General features: G+C 53.0%; 2 protein-coding genes across 2 annotated transcripts in view; one reads left to right on the top strand and one right to left on the bottom strand.

The window, feature by feature from the left end:
• Positions 1 to 866: 866 nt before the first annotated feature.
• Positions 867 to 16,388, bottom strand: LOC133357726 (protein furry homolog-like). Its single transcript, XM_061575821.1, has 13 exons — positions 16,261 to 16,388; positions 14,449 to 14,545; positions 11,994 to 12,073; positions 11,697 to 11,777; positions 9,087 to 9,255; positions 8,675 to 8,767; positions 7,959 to 8,057; positions 7,079 to 7,180; positions 5,704 to 5,807; positions 4,809 to 4,917; positions 2,832 to 2,918; positions 1,949 to 2,120; positions 867 to 1,117 (listed from the first exon to the last, which is right to left on the bottom strand). The coding sequence occupies exons 1-13, from the start codon at positions 16,386 to 16,388 to the stop codon at positions 867 to 869; spliced, it is 1,572 nt and encodes a 523-aa protein (XP_061431805.1).
• Positions 16,389 to 16,456: 68 nt separating this feature from the next.
• Positions 16,457 to 17,192, top strand: part of LOC133357725 (protein furry homolog) — a 73,840-nt gene continuing 73,104 nt past the window's right edge. Inside the window, exon 1 of the mRNA XM_061575820.1 lies at positions 16,457 to 16,476. Coding sequence (XP_061431804.1) covers positions 16,457 to 16,476 — 20 coding nt within the window. The remainder of the gene's footprint in view (positions 16,477 to 17,192) is intronic.

Raw genomic sequence — 17,192 nt, 5'->3', positions numbered from 1 at the left:
TGTGAGTCTGTGTGTCAGTGTTGAGTCGTGTGTCAGTGTTGAGACTGTGTGTCAGTGTTGAGTCTGTGGTCAGGTTGAGACTGTGTGTCAGTGTTGAGCGTGTGTCAGTGTTGAGGCTGTGTGTCAGTGTTGAGTCTGTGTGTCAGTGTTGAGTCTGTGTGTCAGTGTGTCTTGTGTCAGTGTTGAGGCGTGTGTGTCAGTGTTGAGACTGTGTCAGGTTGAGGCTGTGTGTCAGTGTTGAGTTTGTGTGTCAGTGTTGAGTCTGTGTGTCAGTGTTGAGACTGTGTGTCAGTGTGAGGCTGTGTGTCAGTGGAGACTGTGTGTCAGTGTTGAGGCTGTGTGTCAGTGTTGAGTCTGTGTGTCAGTGTTGAGTCTGTGTGTCAGTGTTGAGACTGTGTGTCAGTGTTGAGACTGTGTGTCAGTGTTGAGTCTGTGTGTCAGTGTTGAGACTGTGTGTCAGTGTTGAGGCTGTGTGTCAGTGTGAGTGTGTGTGTCAGTTGAGGCTGTGTGTCAGTGTGAGACTAGTGTCAGTGTTGAGTCTGTGTGTCAGTGTGAGTCTGTGTGTCAGTGTTGAGGCTGTGTGTTCAGTGTTGAGTGCTGTGTGTCAGTGTTGAGGCTGTGTGTCCGTGTTGAGTCTGTGTGCAGTGTTGAGGCTGTGTGTCAGTGTTAGGCTGTGTGTCAGTGTTGAGACTATGTGTCAGTGTTGAGGCTGTGTGTCAGTGTTGTGTGTCAGTGGTGAGTCTGTGTGTCAGTGTTGAGACTGTGTGTGAGTGTTGAGGCTGGTGTGTCAGTGTTGAGTCTGTGTGTCAGTGTTGAGACTGTGTCAGTGTTGAGTCTGTGTGCCACCATCATCCCATGCCTTGCCTCTAACGCCACGAACCCCTCAGCGGTACCTGACCCCGTCTGACCCCCCCCTGACCCCCTCCCTCCCCTCCAGGAAACTCCAACCCCTGGCCCCCCACCCCCGACCCCTCGCCGCTCACGTGATCATGTCCTCGGTGCTCCTTGTTGTGCATTTGCACGTTGGTGAGCGCCATGGCCCGCCCCACCTCCTTGTCGAGCTGCCTCAGCATGCTGTCCAGCGCGCGCCGCATGTGCGGGTAGTACAGAGCCATGCCTGGCACACCACGTGGGTGGAGGGGGGGGTGGGGGGGGGGTGAGGTGAGGGGGGGGGGTCAGTCACAGTTGCGGTCTCATCGTACGTTGGCACCTCGCGTCCTCAGATCGAACGTCGCTTCCCTGTCGAAGAGGTCAAGCCCCTCCATAGACTAATGCCTCACACACAGAGACCTGTAGGCACACACAGAGACCAGTAGACTCACACAAAGACCAGTAGACTCACACAGAGACCCGTAGGCACACACAGAGACCAGTAGACTCACACAGATACCCGTATACCCGCACAAACCCGTAGACTCACACAGAGACCCATAGACTCACACAGACCCATAGACCCGCACAGAGACCCGTAGACTCACACAGAGACCTGTAGACTCGCACAGAGACCTGTAGACTCGCACAGAGACCCATAGACTCACACAGAGACCCGTAGACTCACACAGAGACCCGTAGACTCGCACAGAGACCCGTAGACTCACACAGAGACCCATAGACTCACACAGAGACCCGTAGACTCACACAGAGACCCATAAACCCGCACAGAGACCCGTAGACTCACACAGAGACCCATAGACTCACGAAATACCCATAAACCCGCACAGAGACCCGTAGAATCTCACAAATAGCCATAAACCCGCACAGAGACCCATAGACGCGCACAGAGACCCGTAGACTCACACAGAGACCCGTAGAGTCACACAGAGACCCGTAGACTCACACAGATACCCGTATACCCGCACAAACCCGTAGACTCACACAGAGACCCGTAGAATCACACAAATACCCATAAACCCGCACAGAGAACCCGTCCCAGCCCCGTGATTCGTACCGATGATCTTGGCCTCGTCGTCGGTGAGCGTCTTGCTCAGGAAGGTCTTCTTGACGCGCAGCGTGTTGCCCGACGGCAGCACCCCGACAGTCGTGGGCATGGGCGGTTCGCCGTCCTTCTGCTGCAGGTTGTCAGCTATGACCAGGAAGGCCCGCAGCCCGATGTTCATCCGCTGGGTGGTCGGAGGGCACAGGCGGGGCCACAAGGGGGGACCGGGTGACTTCACTTAACCAGGGTTAGAGAACTCGGTCCTCCTTTGATAAAAATATGTTTTTTTAAACCCAATTCGATTTATCTTTTTGCTTCTTTCGGTAAAGTCATCACGTAGAAGGAAAATAATAAAATAATAAAAATTCTATATAAACAAATGCAATTCTCACGACGTTTCGGCCACAACGCAAGCAGCCGTCCTCAGGTGAAGAACAGGTCTGTCGGAAAGACAGCGTCTGAATGAACACCACCAAACACGTCTGTCGGAAAGACAGCATCTGAATGAACACCACCAAGACCTGTTCTTCACCTGAGGACGGCTGCTTGCGTTGTGGCCGAAACATCGTGAGAATTGCATTTTATTACGCTTTATTTTTATTATTTTATCATTTCCCTTCTACGTGACTTCACCCAAAAAACCAAGAAGATGAATCCCTGCAGTCACGAAAGAAGCCTTAAATCGAAATTCAACTAGATTTTGCGCAGATTTTCAACACTCTGGGCGGTGACGCCGCGTGCCAGGCGCCGGCGCGTCTGTCCCCTTCCCGCGGAGGGTTTGCCGTGAGCGTCAAGGTCAGGCCTCATCGCCACGGCCAGTCCGCTGACGGATGCAGACCAACGCGACGACGTCTCGTGGCGTGCGCACGCTCTCTCCGTTCCACGCGCCGAGTACCTCTGGGTTGATGCTGAAGGTCTTGGGTGACCGCCCCACACTGAGGAGGTCGAAAATGATCTCCTTCATGGCAAAGTCCAGGCGTTCCTGCACGACACGGCAAAAATAACAACGGCCGCTATTCGCCACGCCTGTGCCAGGTGAAGTGCACCTTGAGGCCAGGTGAAGTGTCGAAGGCTCGCTGGCAAGAGGTCACAGACCCAGCAGGTGCCGTGGGTTGACCGACTGACATGAGTGGCCGATGCACCACCTGTGCCCCCTATTGTGCCAACTTGCTGTGCTTTAGCCACCCGGCGCTCCGCTCGTTGCTGCGAGCGTCGCTCCTCCGCCCTCCGTTGTTGCTGGAGGGCGACTGCCTCCAACTGCCCAGTAGCGTCCTTCACGAGCCTCCTCCACAGAGGCCGATCTTGACACCGCTGGTACCGGTCATCGGCAAGTCCACTCGTACATATTCACCCAAGTCTCCGAGTTCGAATCCCGCTAACGGCCAACACCAGCGACGATTAACATTAACCTGTCCTGGGGCTCCCCTAGGTCGACTCAACCTCAAATGAGTACCTGGTGTGTAAAAAATTAACCCGTAAAAACAAAGTTTTTCACTATAAATCCTTTATATGTAAGATCACCTCTTGACATGCCCCGTATATTCTCGAGGGCACTAGCGTTGACCCGTTTTACCACTTTCAAGAACCTGGCGGCTTCAATTTAACTGCTCTATAAATAGTCTCCACTGTACAGCGTGGAGGCAGGGATTTCATGCCATGTGGTTAGTCAACACAGATGGCTGCCACCTATGGGTCAGATGATTGTCTGCCACCATTAAGCGATTGGTAATTAAATATTTTTAAAAAAATTCATAAACAGTGTAAAATTTTGGAAATTTTTTCACGAAAATCAATTGTCACGCACAACGAGTCTGTGTGCAAAATATCAACTCGATTGGATCACGGGAAGTGGGTTAAAAAACGACCGAAAGATTTGCACGGTCGTAAGCAAGCAAGCAAGCAAGTGAACTTAATATAAAGGATTTAAAAATCACCACGGGGGAGACAAAGGCCACCAGCCCCCTAGCGTGCCACGCCGGCCTTCATAGGGTGCTCTGCTCGCTAAACGAGCACTTGCCCTTACAGTCTGTCGAAGGCTACAGAGTTTGGTGGTACATGTTGTTGACGTCGTTTATTGTGAAAATTCGGTCACAGTTCCTATGACCTGCACTGTTTCATTGCTTTCATGGATTTATTTTGGTGATTTCGAAAAGTTTTTTGGTTTGGCCATGTTTGTTTGTTGTAGTACAGAGTTAGACTGATGGCCTTAATCTAAGTTGTCTTGTGGTTGTTGTTGTTGTTTGACTTGCATCCCACTGGGATATTTGCACAGTGTTGGTGTACGGTGATTTTTCTGCAATATTTTGCTGTCTTTTCTTGGATTTTCTGTTTGCACTCAGTCACATAGTCACTACAAGATGTTTTCTTGTTCATGTTTTTTTGTTTGTTGCGGTTGCACCCGATTCAAGAGCCGAATGGCTCACAGGGCTATATACCTAATACATGAACTTTGAGCTTTGATCTGCGGGATCTTTATCTTTGTTTGCACGTGTGCGCCGCGGGTAGGCCTGGGGCACTCAGAGTGAGCGGCCCTCACCTGGGCGGATAAACTGAATGGAGGGGGGAGAGGGGGGGGGCTCTCACCTGGATGAGAGGCTCTCCTCACCTGGGCGGATGAACTGGATGGTGGGGGGAGGGGGGGGGGCTCTCACCTGGATGAGAGGCTTTCCTCACCTGGGCAATGAACTGGATGGAGGGGGGAGGGGGGGGGCTCTCACCTGGATGAGAGGCTCTCCTCACCTGGGCGGGTGAACTGGATGGTGGGGGGAGGGGGGGGGCTCTCACCTGGATGAGAGGCTTTCCTCACCTGGGCAATGAACTGGATGGAGGGGGGAGGGGGGGGGCTCTCACCTGGATGAGAGGCTCTCCTCACCTGGGCAATGAACTGGATGATCTTCACGAAGATGTTGAGTGGCGTGTCTCTCGGCACGACGCTCCGTGACCCCTTCGGGAAGAGGGCGCTGACGATGCTGCTCAGGCGGCTGCAAGGCGACAAGCGCACAGACAAAGATCCCCCGTGTAGCCTTCAACAGACTGTAGGGGCAAGTGCTGTTAGCGAGTAGCACCCTATGAAGGCCGGCACGGCGCACGAGGGGGTCGGTGGGTGGCCAGCACCACGCCCGGCCGCCTTTGCCTCCCCAGGGGCGATGTTCACACGTCGCACCAGGTACTCATTAGAGGCTGAGTCGACCTAGGGGAGCCCCGGTTAAGATATTCACCGCTGATCGTGAGCGGGAATCGAATTCGGGTCGCCGGGTTCATTGTACAGCATTCTTACCGCTGCACCACCGCTCTCCACATACATCTACAACCACAATCATGACACTGATTCTGATTTGTAGTGTGCGTGTTACCCTCTGTGTGGCCGTTACCGCTGTGTGACCTTACCTCTGTGTGTAACCCTTACCTGTGTAACCCTTACCTTTGTGTGTGTGTCCCTTACCTGTGTGTGTGTGTGTCCTACCTGTGTGTGTGTCCCATACCTGTGCGTGTGTGTGTGTGTCCCTTACCTGTGTGTATGTGTCCCATACCTGTGTGTGTGTGTAACCCTTACCTCTGTGTGTAACCCTTACCTGTGTGTGTGTGTGTCCCATACCTGTGTGTGTGTGTAACCCTTACCTCTGTATGTAACCCTTACCTGTGTGACCCTTACCTTTGTGTGTGTGTGTCCCTTACTTGTGTGTGTGTGTCCCATACCTGTGTGTGTGTGACCCTTACCTGTGTGTGTGTGTCCCTTACCTCTGTGTGTGTGTGTGTGTGACCCCTACCTCTGCGTGGCAGTGTTGCTCTCGCACTTGATGCGGATCATGTAGACCCAGAGCAGCCGGTACAGAGACTCCAGCGCCACGCGAGACATCTTGGGGTCCTTGTTCTGCTCGCACGCAAAACATCATCGACGTCGTCATCATCGTCATGGTCAGCCTCGATCCATCCGCTGCTGGATTAAAGCCTCCTCACCAAGCCCTTACGACAGGACGATCCATGTAGCACGAACCGCTCCCTCCTTCTTAATTTTAGAACTTTCGTGACTGCAGGAATTATTATTTGGTTCTTTCGGTTAAGTCACGTCTAAAGATCTTTAGACGTGACTTAACCGAAAGAACCAAATAATAATACGCTCCCTCCTTGCTACACCTGGGAACCCGCTACGGATCTACATGTGAGTCTATGGGTCTCCGTGTAAGTCTATGGGTCACTGTGTGAGTCTATGGGTCTCTGTGTTAGTCTGTGGGTCTCTGTGTGAGTCTGTGGGTCTCTGTGTGAGTCTATGGGTCTCTGTGTGAGTCTGTGGGTCTCCGTGTAAGTCTATGGGTCTCTGTGTGAGTCTATGGGTCTCTGTGTGAGTCTGTGGGTCTCTGTGTGAGTCTATGGGTCTCTGTGTGAGTCTGTGGGTCTCCGTGTGAGTCTATGGGTCTATGTGTGAGTCTATAGGTCTCCGTGTAAGTCTATGGGTCTCTGTGTGAGGCTATGGGTCTCTGTGGGTCTCCGTGTAAGTCTATGGGTCTCTGTGTGAGTCTGTGGGTCTCTGTGGGTCTCTGTGTGAGTATGTGGGTCTCTGTGAGGCTATGGGTCTCTGTGTGAGTCTATGGGTCTCCGTGTAAGTCTATGGATCTCTGTTTGAGTCTATGGGTCTCCGTGTGAGTCTATGGGTCTCTGTTTGAGTCTATGGGTCTCTGTGTGAGTCTATGGCTCTCCGTGTAAGCCGATGGGTCTATGTGTGAGTCTATGGTTCTCGGTGTGAGTCTATGTGTCTCTGTGTGAGTCTGTGGGTCTCTGTGTGAGTATGTGGGTCTCTGTGGGTCTATGGGTCTCTGTGGGTCTCTGTGTGAGTATGTGGGTCTCTGTGAGGCTATGGGTCTCTGTGTGAGGCTGTGGGTCTCTGTGTGAGTCTGTGGGTCTCCGTGTGAGTCTATGGGTCTCTGTGTGAGTCTATGGGTCTCTGTGTGAGTCTATGGGTCTCTGTGTGAGGCTGTGGGTCTCTGTGTGAGTCTGTGTGTCTCCGTGTGAGTCTATGGGTCTCCGTGTGAGTCTATGGGTCTCTGTGTGAGGCTGTGGGTCTCTGTGTGAGGCTGTGGGTCTCTGTGAGGTCGTGGGTCTCTGTGTGAGTCTATGGGTCTCTGTGTGGCTGCAATGAGGCGTTACCTTGAGGTGCGACAGACAGCTCGCCAGGAAGATGTGCCAGTTGTTGAGAAAGAAGGCCTTCTGACTGACGCACAGCAGGCACGTGACCAGCGGAAAGAGAGCCTGCAAAACAAATACGCACGAGACAAAGATCGCCCGTTAAAGGCCATACACACGGTGCTGTTGTTAGCAAGCGCCTATTAGACAATTTTTTATTTTACCAGAAGCGAACTGGCCATCACAATAGACAGCTCAAGCAAGTCAATTGTCACATTGAAATTTATAGCAGGGCGCATAGTCTAAATGCATGTTGATTCTAAATGTGGAGGGCAAAAACCTGGAGGACCCAGAGAAAAAGTCACGCGACCACGGGGAGAGAGAGAGAGACACGCAAACTCCAAATCTACAGCAGGCGTCAGGGTCGGAATCGAACCCACGACCTCCTGTAGACCAGGCGAGGTAGTTAACATCTCCTAGCCACCGTGATGATGAGAGAGAGACACGCAAACTCCAAATATATCACAGACGTCAGGGTCGGAATCGAACCCATGACCTCCTGTAGACCAGGCGAGGTAGTGAACATATCCTAGCCACCGTGATGATGATGATGAGAGAAAGAGACACGCAAACTCCAAATATACAGCAGGCGTCAGGGTCGGGATCGAACCCACGACCTCCCCGCATACCGGGCGAGGTAGTTAACATCTCATCACCGCCGCAGCCCACAGACACACATCAACCAAGCTTTTCAGATCAGCCGATTTCTCCCTTCCTTATCTTTGCCTCGTAACAATTTTTTTAAAAAATACAAATATGATTATTATTTTATATATGATTTTTTTTGTTTTAACTTTTTACTCTACCCCCACAACCCGGCTCATCCGCTGGCCGCGAGACTCACCAGCGAGTGCTTCTTGCGCGAGGACATGTCGAACGTCGTCTGGTACAGCACGTCGACAAAGTTCTTCAGGCACGGCACGTTCACCTCGTTTTTCACGGCCTGCGAACGGTTACACACCCACCCCAGCCACCGCCCCCCGGATCGATAAATCAATCGATAAAAGTTGATTTCGCCCTCAATAAAGTGGGCATCTTTCGATTTCAAGCTTTCGTGACTGCAGGGATTCATCTTCTTGGTTCTTTCGGTAAAGTCACGTAGAAGGGAAGTAATAAAATAATAAAAATAAAACATAATAAAATAATTCTCACGACGTTTCGGCCACAACGCAAGCAGCCGTCCTCAGGTAAATAACAGGTCTGTCGGAAAGACAGCGTCTGAACGAATGAAAAATATTAAATAAACGGTTTCACATGAAACTCAAAATATACAACAGGTGTCAGGGTCGTGATGGAACCCACGACCTCCTGTATACCAGGCGAGGTAGTTAACATCTCACCACAGAGAATAATGCCCCATCACAGGTCGCGTGCCGAGTCACCGTGCGTCACACGGGGACGGCTGCCGCTGGGGGTGCCCCCTGGCTAGGCAACACAGCAAACATCACCCCCCTACTGGCAGACTGATGCCCCGTCGCAGGCCACGCGGCGGGTGCCATATACACCCCCTCTGCCGTGTCGTGCGGTGCTCGTTGCGGTGAGCAGCAGTCGCACACTTACAGCGGCCACCGGCACCAGGATCTCGACGAAGATGCCGGCCAGAGCGTGCTTGATGTCCTTGTCTTTGACCTCCAGGAAGTACTGAGCGCACTCCTGCATCGGCGCCGCACACACACGCACGCACACAGGCAGGTCGCACGCTTGCGCAGGGCTAGGTGCACTTTGGTTTTGACGCTTTAGCAGAACCTCGTGTGTTGAAGCGTGAAACCACAACATTTACAAATTGTAAATGTTGTGGTTTCACGCTACACTGCCGCTCCGCACGCATACGCGCGTGCGCACGCACACGCACGCACGCGCACACGCACACGCGCACGCACACACACACGCACACACGCACACGCGCGCACACGCACACACACACACGCACACGCACACACGCACACACACACACGCACACACGCACACGTGCCTGCAGAAACTGGAATGAGGCCTCGAATTCCTCCACGGGGTACATCTTGACGCGGAAGAACTTGATGCCCATGATGAGGCTGATGATGCACTGCGACACCTGTGGGGTAGGCTCCTTTTGGCGCAGCTCTTTCAGCTCCGTCACGAACTTCTTGCGTACCGTGTGGAACCTGCGGGTGCAAGGTTGGGGGTGGGTGGGTTCGGTGGGGGGGTGGTGGGAGGATGGTGGGGGGGTGGAGCAACCGGGGGTTGACTTGCATTCCACGGAGATTTTTGCACACAGTGTTGGTGTACGGTGCTTTTTCTGCAATAATTTGCTGTCTTTTCTTGGATTTTCTGTTTGCACTCAGTCACTTAGTCACTTTAAGATGTTTTCTTGGTCATGTTTTTGTTTTTTTGTTTGTTGCGGTTGCACCCGATTCAAGAGCCGAATGGCTCACAGGGCTATACCTTTTTTCGATTTAAAGCTTTCGTGACTGCAGGGATTCGTCTTCTTGGTTCTTTCGGTAAAGTCACGTAGAATGGAAATATTAAAATAAAAAAATAAAGCATTATAAAATAATTATTTTATTATGCTTTATTTAGAAAACATAATAAAATAATTATTTGATTATGTTTGATTTTATTATTTTATTATTTCCATTCTACGTGACTTTACCGAAAGAACCAAGAAGAAGAGGTCTATACCTAATAAATGAAACTTGAAATGAATCTTGAAACTTGAAACCAGCAAACGCGAGTAGGAAACGGGCCAGACCGTTGATAAGATACACGTCACGATGGCAACTGGACAAGTAAATATTCTGACTGACGTGAACGTGACTTGGCCCGCCGCTACCAAACCCAACACCGCGTCAACAAAAAGCACGAGCAGAACCTCGTGAAAACGAGAGGAAGCGGTCTTGTGTCCGTTTAATTCTTTCGTCACTTCGATTCTCCGCAAGGACGGCGAGACGCAAGTGATTATTTTGAGCGGCGCGTTTTTGAGTCGCACTTTTGCCATCGGACCGTTGACGCATATCTGGAAGAGGGTGGGGGGTGGGAGGGTGGGGGGTGGGGGGGTGTGGGAGCACCTTGCGGATACAAATCTGGCGGAACGAACAACACGAGTTGAAAACACGGCCCGGACGTTGATAAGATACACGTCACGGGGACACTCGCAAAAACAATAATGATGATTTCGCTTTAAAGCTTTCGTGACTGCAGGGATTCATCTTCTTGGTTCTTTCGGTAAAGTCATCACGTAGAAGGGAAGTAATAAAATAATAACAATAAAACATTATAAAATAATTCTCACGACGTTTCGGCCACAACGCGTTGTTTATTACTTCCCTTCTACGTGACTTTACCGAAAGAACCAAGAATAATAATGATGATGATCTCAACTGATGTGCCACACAGAAGTTGCTAGTTCTCAAAGGGAGAGAACAACTCAGAGGCGCATGGAGCCGGAAGCTAAACTAAACTATTTTTTATTTCACCAGCTAAGGCCCACTGAGCTACGTAGATTTTTTTCAGAAGCGACGACCTGGCCACAAACGATAGCTCAACGAAGTGGCATATGATCATCATCATCATCGTGTGGGGATTTGTAGCAGCGGGCAAATACTCTTAAACGCGTGACGTCGGTTCTAAATGTGGAGGTGAAAAACCGGAGGACCCAGAGAAAAATCCACGCTACCACGGGGAGAGAGACACGCAAACTCCAAATATACAGCAGCAGGCGTCATGGTCGGGTTGGAACCCACGACCTCCTGTATTACCAGTGCGAGGTAGTTACAGTGAGGGAAAAAAGTATTTGATGCCCTGCTGATTTTGTACGTTTGCCCACTGACAAAGGAATGATCAGTCTATAATTTTAATGGTAGGTTTAGTTGAACAGTGAGAGACAGAATAACAACAACAAAATCCAGAAAAACGCATGTCCAAAAATGTTATAAATTGATTTGCATTTTAATGAGGGAAATAAGTATTTGACCCCTCTGCAAAACATGACTTAGTACTTGGTGGCAAAACCCTTGTTGGCAATCACAGAGGTCAGACGTTTCTTGTAGTTGGCCACCAGGTTTGCACACATCTCAGGAGGGATTTTGTCCCACTCCTCTTTGCAGATCTTCTCCAAGTCATTAAGGTTTCGAGGCTGACGTTTGGCAACTCGAACCTTCAGCTCCCTCCACAGATTTTCTATGGGATTAAGGTCTGGAGACTGGCTAGGCCACTCCAGGACCTTAATGTGCTTCTTCTTGAGCCACTCCTTTGTTGCCTTGGCCGTGTGTTTTGGGTCATTGTCATGCTGGAATACCCATCCTCACTGTAACATCTCGCCACGGAGAACCACAGACCAGCGGGAAGGCATCAGCTATGCGGCAAGCCGGCGCTACTAACAATGTGTCCAAGCACTGCAGTCCTCTCTATATGAAGGTGTTTTCGGCCAATGAATGAGTTCGCACGTGGGAGGAAACCGAAGCACCAGGAGAAAACCCGCACGTGCGAGGGAGCAACGCTCTATCCCACGCAGAAACGAAACATGCGGAGCCCAGAAAGAAATTAACTTTAAACTTGACAATGATGATGATGATGACGACAGGCGAATGGGGCGATGGTCACTCACTTGGACTGTGCCAGCACTCCGATGACCTCTGCATAGAGGTCAGCGATGATGTGCATGTTGCCGATGTTGGGACCCGAATACCTGGGAAGGGGAGAGACGCACACGCACACACGCCACCTGTGTAAGTGCAGAACACTCACCCACGGAGAATAGAATTCGCACTGCCCCAAAAGTGCATTTGAAGTGGGTGGGTTTGGATGGTGGGTGGGGCTTGGGTTGGTGCGTTTCCGAGATTCGGTGGCGAACGACACACCCATCCACCCACCCTGCCCACGGGAAAGAGGTTCGAATACTCACCCTTCTCGGTACTTGAAGTGCTTGAAAGCCAAGTTGACAACTTCATGCACCATTGAGTCAGGCACGGGATGCACTGGAATCTGTAAAATCAAGACACCACGATGCCACCACCGCCATCACCGCCGCCACCACCTCATCGGTCAAAGATCTCTACTCACCACCAGATCCTACAGCTGCTGCACAGGAGACACGCGCAGTGAGCACCAAGATCTGCCCCTGACACCTTCTTGGTTCTTTCGGTAAAGTCACGTAGAAGGGAAATGATAAAATAATAAAAATAAAACATAATAAAATACAATTCTCACGACGTTTCGGCCACAACGCAAGCAGCCGTCCTCAGGTGAAGAACAGGTCTGTCAGAAAGACAGCGTCTGAATGAATGAAAAATATTAAATAAATGGGTTCATTCAGACGCTGTCTTCCCGACAGACCTGTTCTTCACCTGAGGACGGCTGCTTGCGTTGTGGCCGAAACGTCGTGAGAATTATTTTATTATGTTTTATTTTTATTTTTATTATTTCTCTTCTACGTGACTTTACCGAAAGAACCAAGAAGATGAATCCCTGCAGTCACGAAAGCTTCAAATCGAAAGTCTCCCACCGTCTGGCCTTGAGCTCACAGGGAGGTCCGATATCGTACAGAAGCCCACAGACCTCCGCACAGAAGCTGCGAAGGTTATACCAGAGACACATAGGCTCGCGCCGAGAGGCACACACTCACGCGGAGAGCCACAGACTCACGCGGAGAGCCGTAGACTCACACAGAGACCCCACGGACTCATACACAGAGCCACAGACCTACACAGAGACACAATGGGTCATACACCGAGAGCCATAGACGCACAGAGATGTGCAAACAGAGACTCAAGACTCGTACAGAGAACCTGGTCTCTGTGCGAGTCTATGAGTCACCTGCGTGTGAGTCTATGGGAGCGCCGGGTGGCTAAAGTACAGCAAGTTGGCACAGTAGGGGGCACAGGTGGTGCATCAGCCATTCATCTCGGTCATCTCAGTCAGTCGACCCGTGGCACCTGCTGGGTCTGCCCCGTGACCTCCTCCTGCCAGGGGGCGTTCGACAATTCACGTGGCCTCAAGGTGCACATGGCCTGGCACAAGCGTCGTGGTGACGTCACCGCCACTTAGTGGCGAATGGCGGTTGTTGTTGTTGTGTGTGTGTGTGTGTCATCTCGGTCATCTTAGTCAGTCGACCCGTGGCACCTGGGTCTGACCCTTGACCTCCTGCCAGCGGGCGTTCGACACTTCACGTGGCCTCGAGGTGCGCCTAGCCTGGCACAAGCGTCATGGTGACGTCACCGCCACTTAGTGGCGAATGGCGCTTGTTGTTGTTGTTGTCTGTGTGAGTCTGTGGGGTCGTTAGCCGTTAACAGGGGTGGACGGTTGAGAGGGGGTTCTGCTGAAATAATTTCTTTGTTATTTTATATCAGGGAATGCCGCAACGGCTAAAAACCACCCTGAGTCGTTGGACGAGAGCCAGACAACCATTTGACGGACACACACACACACACGCACGACAGCAGACGGCCCGAGATTAACGATCAGACTAAGCTCAGCGAATCGCTAAAAAATTCAAAGCGTGCGCGGGGAGTGGCGGTGCAGCGGTTAGTGCGCGCCGCGCGGCAAAACCCGGCGACCCGGATTCGATTCCCCGCTCACGGCCGCCGCCGCCGACACACCAGCAGCGACGATAATCTCGGAGCCGGTCCCAGGCCTCGACAAAGGTCGACTCAGCCTCAAATGGGTAACCGCGGTGCGGTGCGTAAACATCGCCAACGGGGAGAATGGCGGAGGCTGTGGGTGGTGCTTGCCACCCCGAGTTCCACCAAACTCCTCCTCCGAGCTGCTCCATGGAGCTCCACCACCACTGAGCTCCATCAAGCTCCACCACTGAGCTCCACCACTGAGCTCCACCACTGAGCTCCACCACTGAGCTCCACCACTGAGCTCCACCACTGAGCTCCACCAAGCTCCACCACTGAGCTCCATCAAGCTCCACCGAGCTTCCCCGAGCTCCACAACCGAGCTTCCACCAAGCTCCACCACTGAGCTCCACCACTGAGCTCCACCACGGAGCTCCACCACGGAGCTCCACCACTGAGCTCCACCACTGAGCTCCATCAAGCTCCACCACTGAGCTCCACCAAGCTCCACCACTGAGCTCCACCAAGCTCCACCACTGAGCTCCACCAAGCTCCACCACTGAGCTCCACAAAGCTCCACAACTGAGCTCCACCACTGAGCTCCATCAAGCTCCACCGAGCTATCCCAAACTCCACAACCGAGTTTCCCCAAGCTCCACCGAGCTGCTCCACCACTGAGCTCCACCACCGAGCTCCACCACCGAGCTCCACCACAAAGCTCGACCCCCGAGCTCCACCGAGCTCCTCCACGGAGCTCCACCGATGCCCCTTGGAGCTCCCGCGCGCCGAGCGTCTCACCTGCTTGAGGACCTCGATGAGGGCGAGGCAGAAGATGAAGTCGATGGCCAGGTCTCTCCGCTCGAACAGGAAGTCTCTGTCACGGTGCTGCTCGTCCCTGAACACCAAATAAACAAAACGCCAACGGCGGAGATGAGACCGGGGGGGGTGGGGGTGTGGTGAAAAGGTGGTCGGGCGTGGTGCTGGTCACCCACCCACCCCCTCGTGTACCGTTGCGGCCTTCATAGGTGCTCGCTAACAGCAATTGCCCCTACAGCCTGTTAAGGCTACACGGGGGATCTTTGTTGTTGTTTGCTGTTGAGTGGGGAGCGGTAGTGTAGCGGTTAGCGCGCTGCGTTATGAACCCGGCGACACAGGTTCGATTCCCGCTCACGGCCAACACCGGTGACGATTATCTGAACCGGTCCCGGGCCTCCCCTAGGTCGACTCAGCCTCAAATGAGTACCTGGTGCGGTGTGTAAACATCGCCACTGGGGAGACAAAGGCGGTCGGGCGTGGTGCTGGCCACCCACCCCCTCGTGTGCCGTGCCGGCCTCATAGGTGCTCGCTAACAGCACTTGCCCCTACAGTCTGTTAAGGCTATACGGGGGATCTGTGTCTTTGTAGGGGAGCGGTAGCGTAGCGGTTAACGCGCTGCACCACGAACCTGGCGACCCGAGTTCGATTCCCGCTCATGGCCAACACCAGTGACGATTATCTGAACCGGTCCTGGGCCTCCCCTAGGTCGACTCAGCCTCATTAAAATGACAAAGGCGGCCAGGTGTGGTGCTGGCCACCCAACCCTCGTGTGCCATGCCGGCCTGCACAGTTGCTGAAAGGGCACTTGCCCAATCAGTCCGTTAAGGCTACACACGAGTGGATCTCATCTTCGTGTACGAAGTTCATGATGACAACGCCTTATCCAGGGGGTCACAGGACAGACCACGGGTGTCATGGGTGGACTGACTGCGATGACTTTCAGATGCACCAACTTTCGCACACTAAGACAAAGATCCCCCGTATAGCCTTTAACAGAATGTTGTGTGTGTGCGCATGGCCTGGCACAAGCGTCGTGGTTACGTCACCGCCACTTAGTGGCGAATGGCGGTTGTTGTTGTTGCGTGTGTGCGTGTGTGTGTGTGCACAGTAGGGGGCACAGGTGGTGCATCAGCCAGTCGTCTCGGTCATCTCAGTCAGTCGACCCGTGGCACCTGCTGGGTCTGCCCCGTGACCTCCTGCCAGCGGGCGTTCGACACTTCACGTGACAGCCTCAAGGTGCACATGGCCTGGCACAAGCGTCGTGGTGACGTCACCGCCACTTAGTGGCGAATGGCGGTTGTTGTCTGTGCGTATGTGTCTGTGCGTGTGTTTATATGTGTCTGTGTGTATCTGTGTCAATGCTGTGCGTGTGTTTGTCTGTGTGTCTGCGTGTGTGTCTGTGTGTCTGCGTGTGTGTCTGTGTGTGCGGTGCGTGTGTCCATCCGTGTGTGTGCGTCTGTCCGTGTGTGTGTGTGCATGCGCGTGTCCGTCCGTTGTGTGTGTGTGCGTGCGTCCATCCGTGTCTGTGCGTACGTGTGGCCACCCGTACGTGTGTGTGTGTGTGTGCGTGTGCATGCACGTGTCCGTCCGTGTTTTTTGTGCGTGTGTCCATCCGTGTCTGTGCGTACGTGTGTGTGTGTGGCAATGCGCGTGTCCGTCAGTGTGTGTGTGTGCGTGTGTCAATCCGTGTCTGTGCGTGCGTGCGTGTCGCGTGCGTGCTGTGTGTGTGTGTGTGCGTGTGTGCGTGCGTGTGTGTGTGCGTGTGTGCGTGCGTGTGTGTGCGCTCGTCCCCACCCTTTGGACTTGGTGCTGGAGCGTGGGCGATACTCGTGAGACTCGTCGTCCACGCCGTTCTGCCGCTTGAACCAGTCGATGAGCGTGCGCAGCAGGGAGGGCAGGCAGTACTCGGCGACGGCGCTCATGGCGCTCAGCAGCTGAGAACAAGAGACAAAGAGGCGCCCCCCGTCCCCCGTGTAGCCTTAGCAGGCTCATGGTGGCACGCTTGGCTACGTACGGTGCTAGACAAGTTCAACATCGCTACAACAAAGATGTAGACAATGATTCCTCCGTGAAGTCTTAGCAGGCTCATGGTGGCACGGCAGAGGTCGCAACCGGGTACCTGATACCCGTACCCTACCCGATACCCGTACCCTACCCGATACCCTCTACCCGTACCCTACCCTACCCGTACCCTACCCGATACCCGTACCCTACCCGATACCCGGCTACCCGTACCCTACCCAATACCCGTACCCTACCCGATACCCGTACCCTACCCAATACCCGTACCCTACCCGATACCCGTACCCTACCCGATACCCTACCCTACCCGTACCCTACCCAATACCCATACCCGATACCCGTACCCTACCCGATACATGTATCCTACCCGATACCCATACCCTACCCAATACCCATACCCTACCCGATTCCCGTACCCGACCCGATACCCGTACCCTACCCGATACCCGTACCCTACCCGATACCTGCACCTTACCCGATACCCGGCTACCCGTACCCGGCCGGGTACCCGTTTGCGACCCTGGTGCGGCCGGGTACGGGTACGAGTAAGGAATCAAAACCCGTTTGCGCCCTCTGTGGCAAGGTTGGCTACGTACGATGCTAAACAAGTTCAACATCGCTACAACAAGTAGTGACTAATCCCCATATCTGCATTTCCCATAAATATGCTAAATTCCTCTTAATATGCAAATTATTTTGTCAAG

Source organism: Lethenteron reissneri, chromosome 59, assembly GCF_015708825.2.
Source record: "Lethenteron reissneri isolate LAM-NWPU_2019-01 chromosome 59, ASM1570882v1, whole genome shotgun sequence".
NCBI classification, from domain to species: Eukaryota; Metazoa; Chordata; class Hyperoartia; order Petromyzontiformes; family Petromyzontidae; genus Lethenteron; species Lethenteron reissneri.
The sequence above is the reverse complement of the archived record's forward strand: the minus strand, read 5'-3'. Positions and strand labels throughout refer to the sequence as shown.

Coding starts and splice junctions, on each gene's coding strand:
- LOC133357726 (XM_061575821.1), bottom strand. CDS start 16,388: ATGAGCGCCGTCGCCGAGTACTGCCTGCCCTCCCTGCTGCGCACGCTC. Junction 9,256..11,696: donor GGAGTGCTGGCACAGTCCAA/GTGAGTGACCAT, acceptor TTGCACCCGCAG/GTTCCACACGGTACGCAAGA. Junction 7,181..7,958: donor CGCGCAAGAAGCACTCGCTG/GTGAGTCTCGCG, acceptor TTTGTTTTGCAG/GCTCTCTTTCCGCTGGTCAC.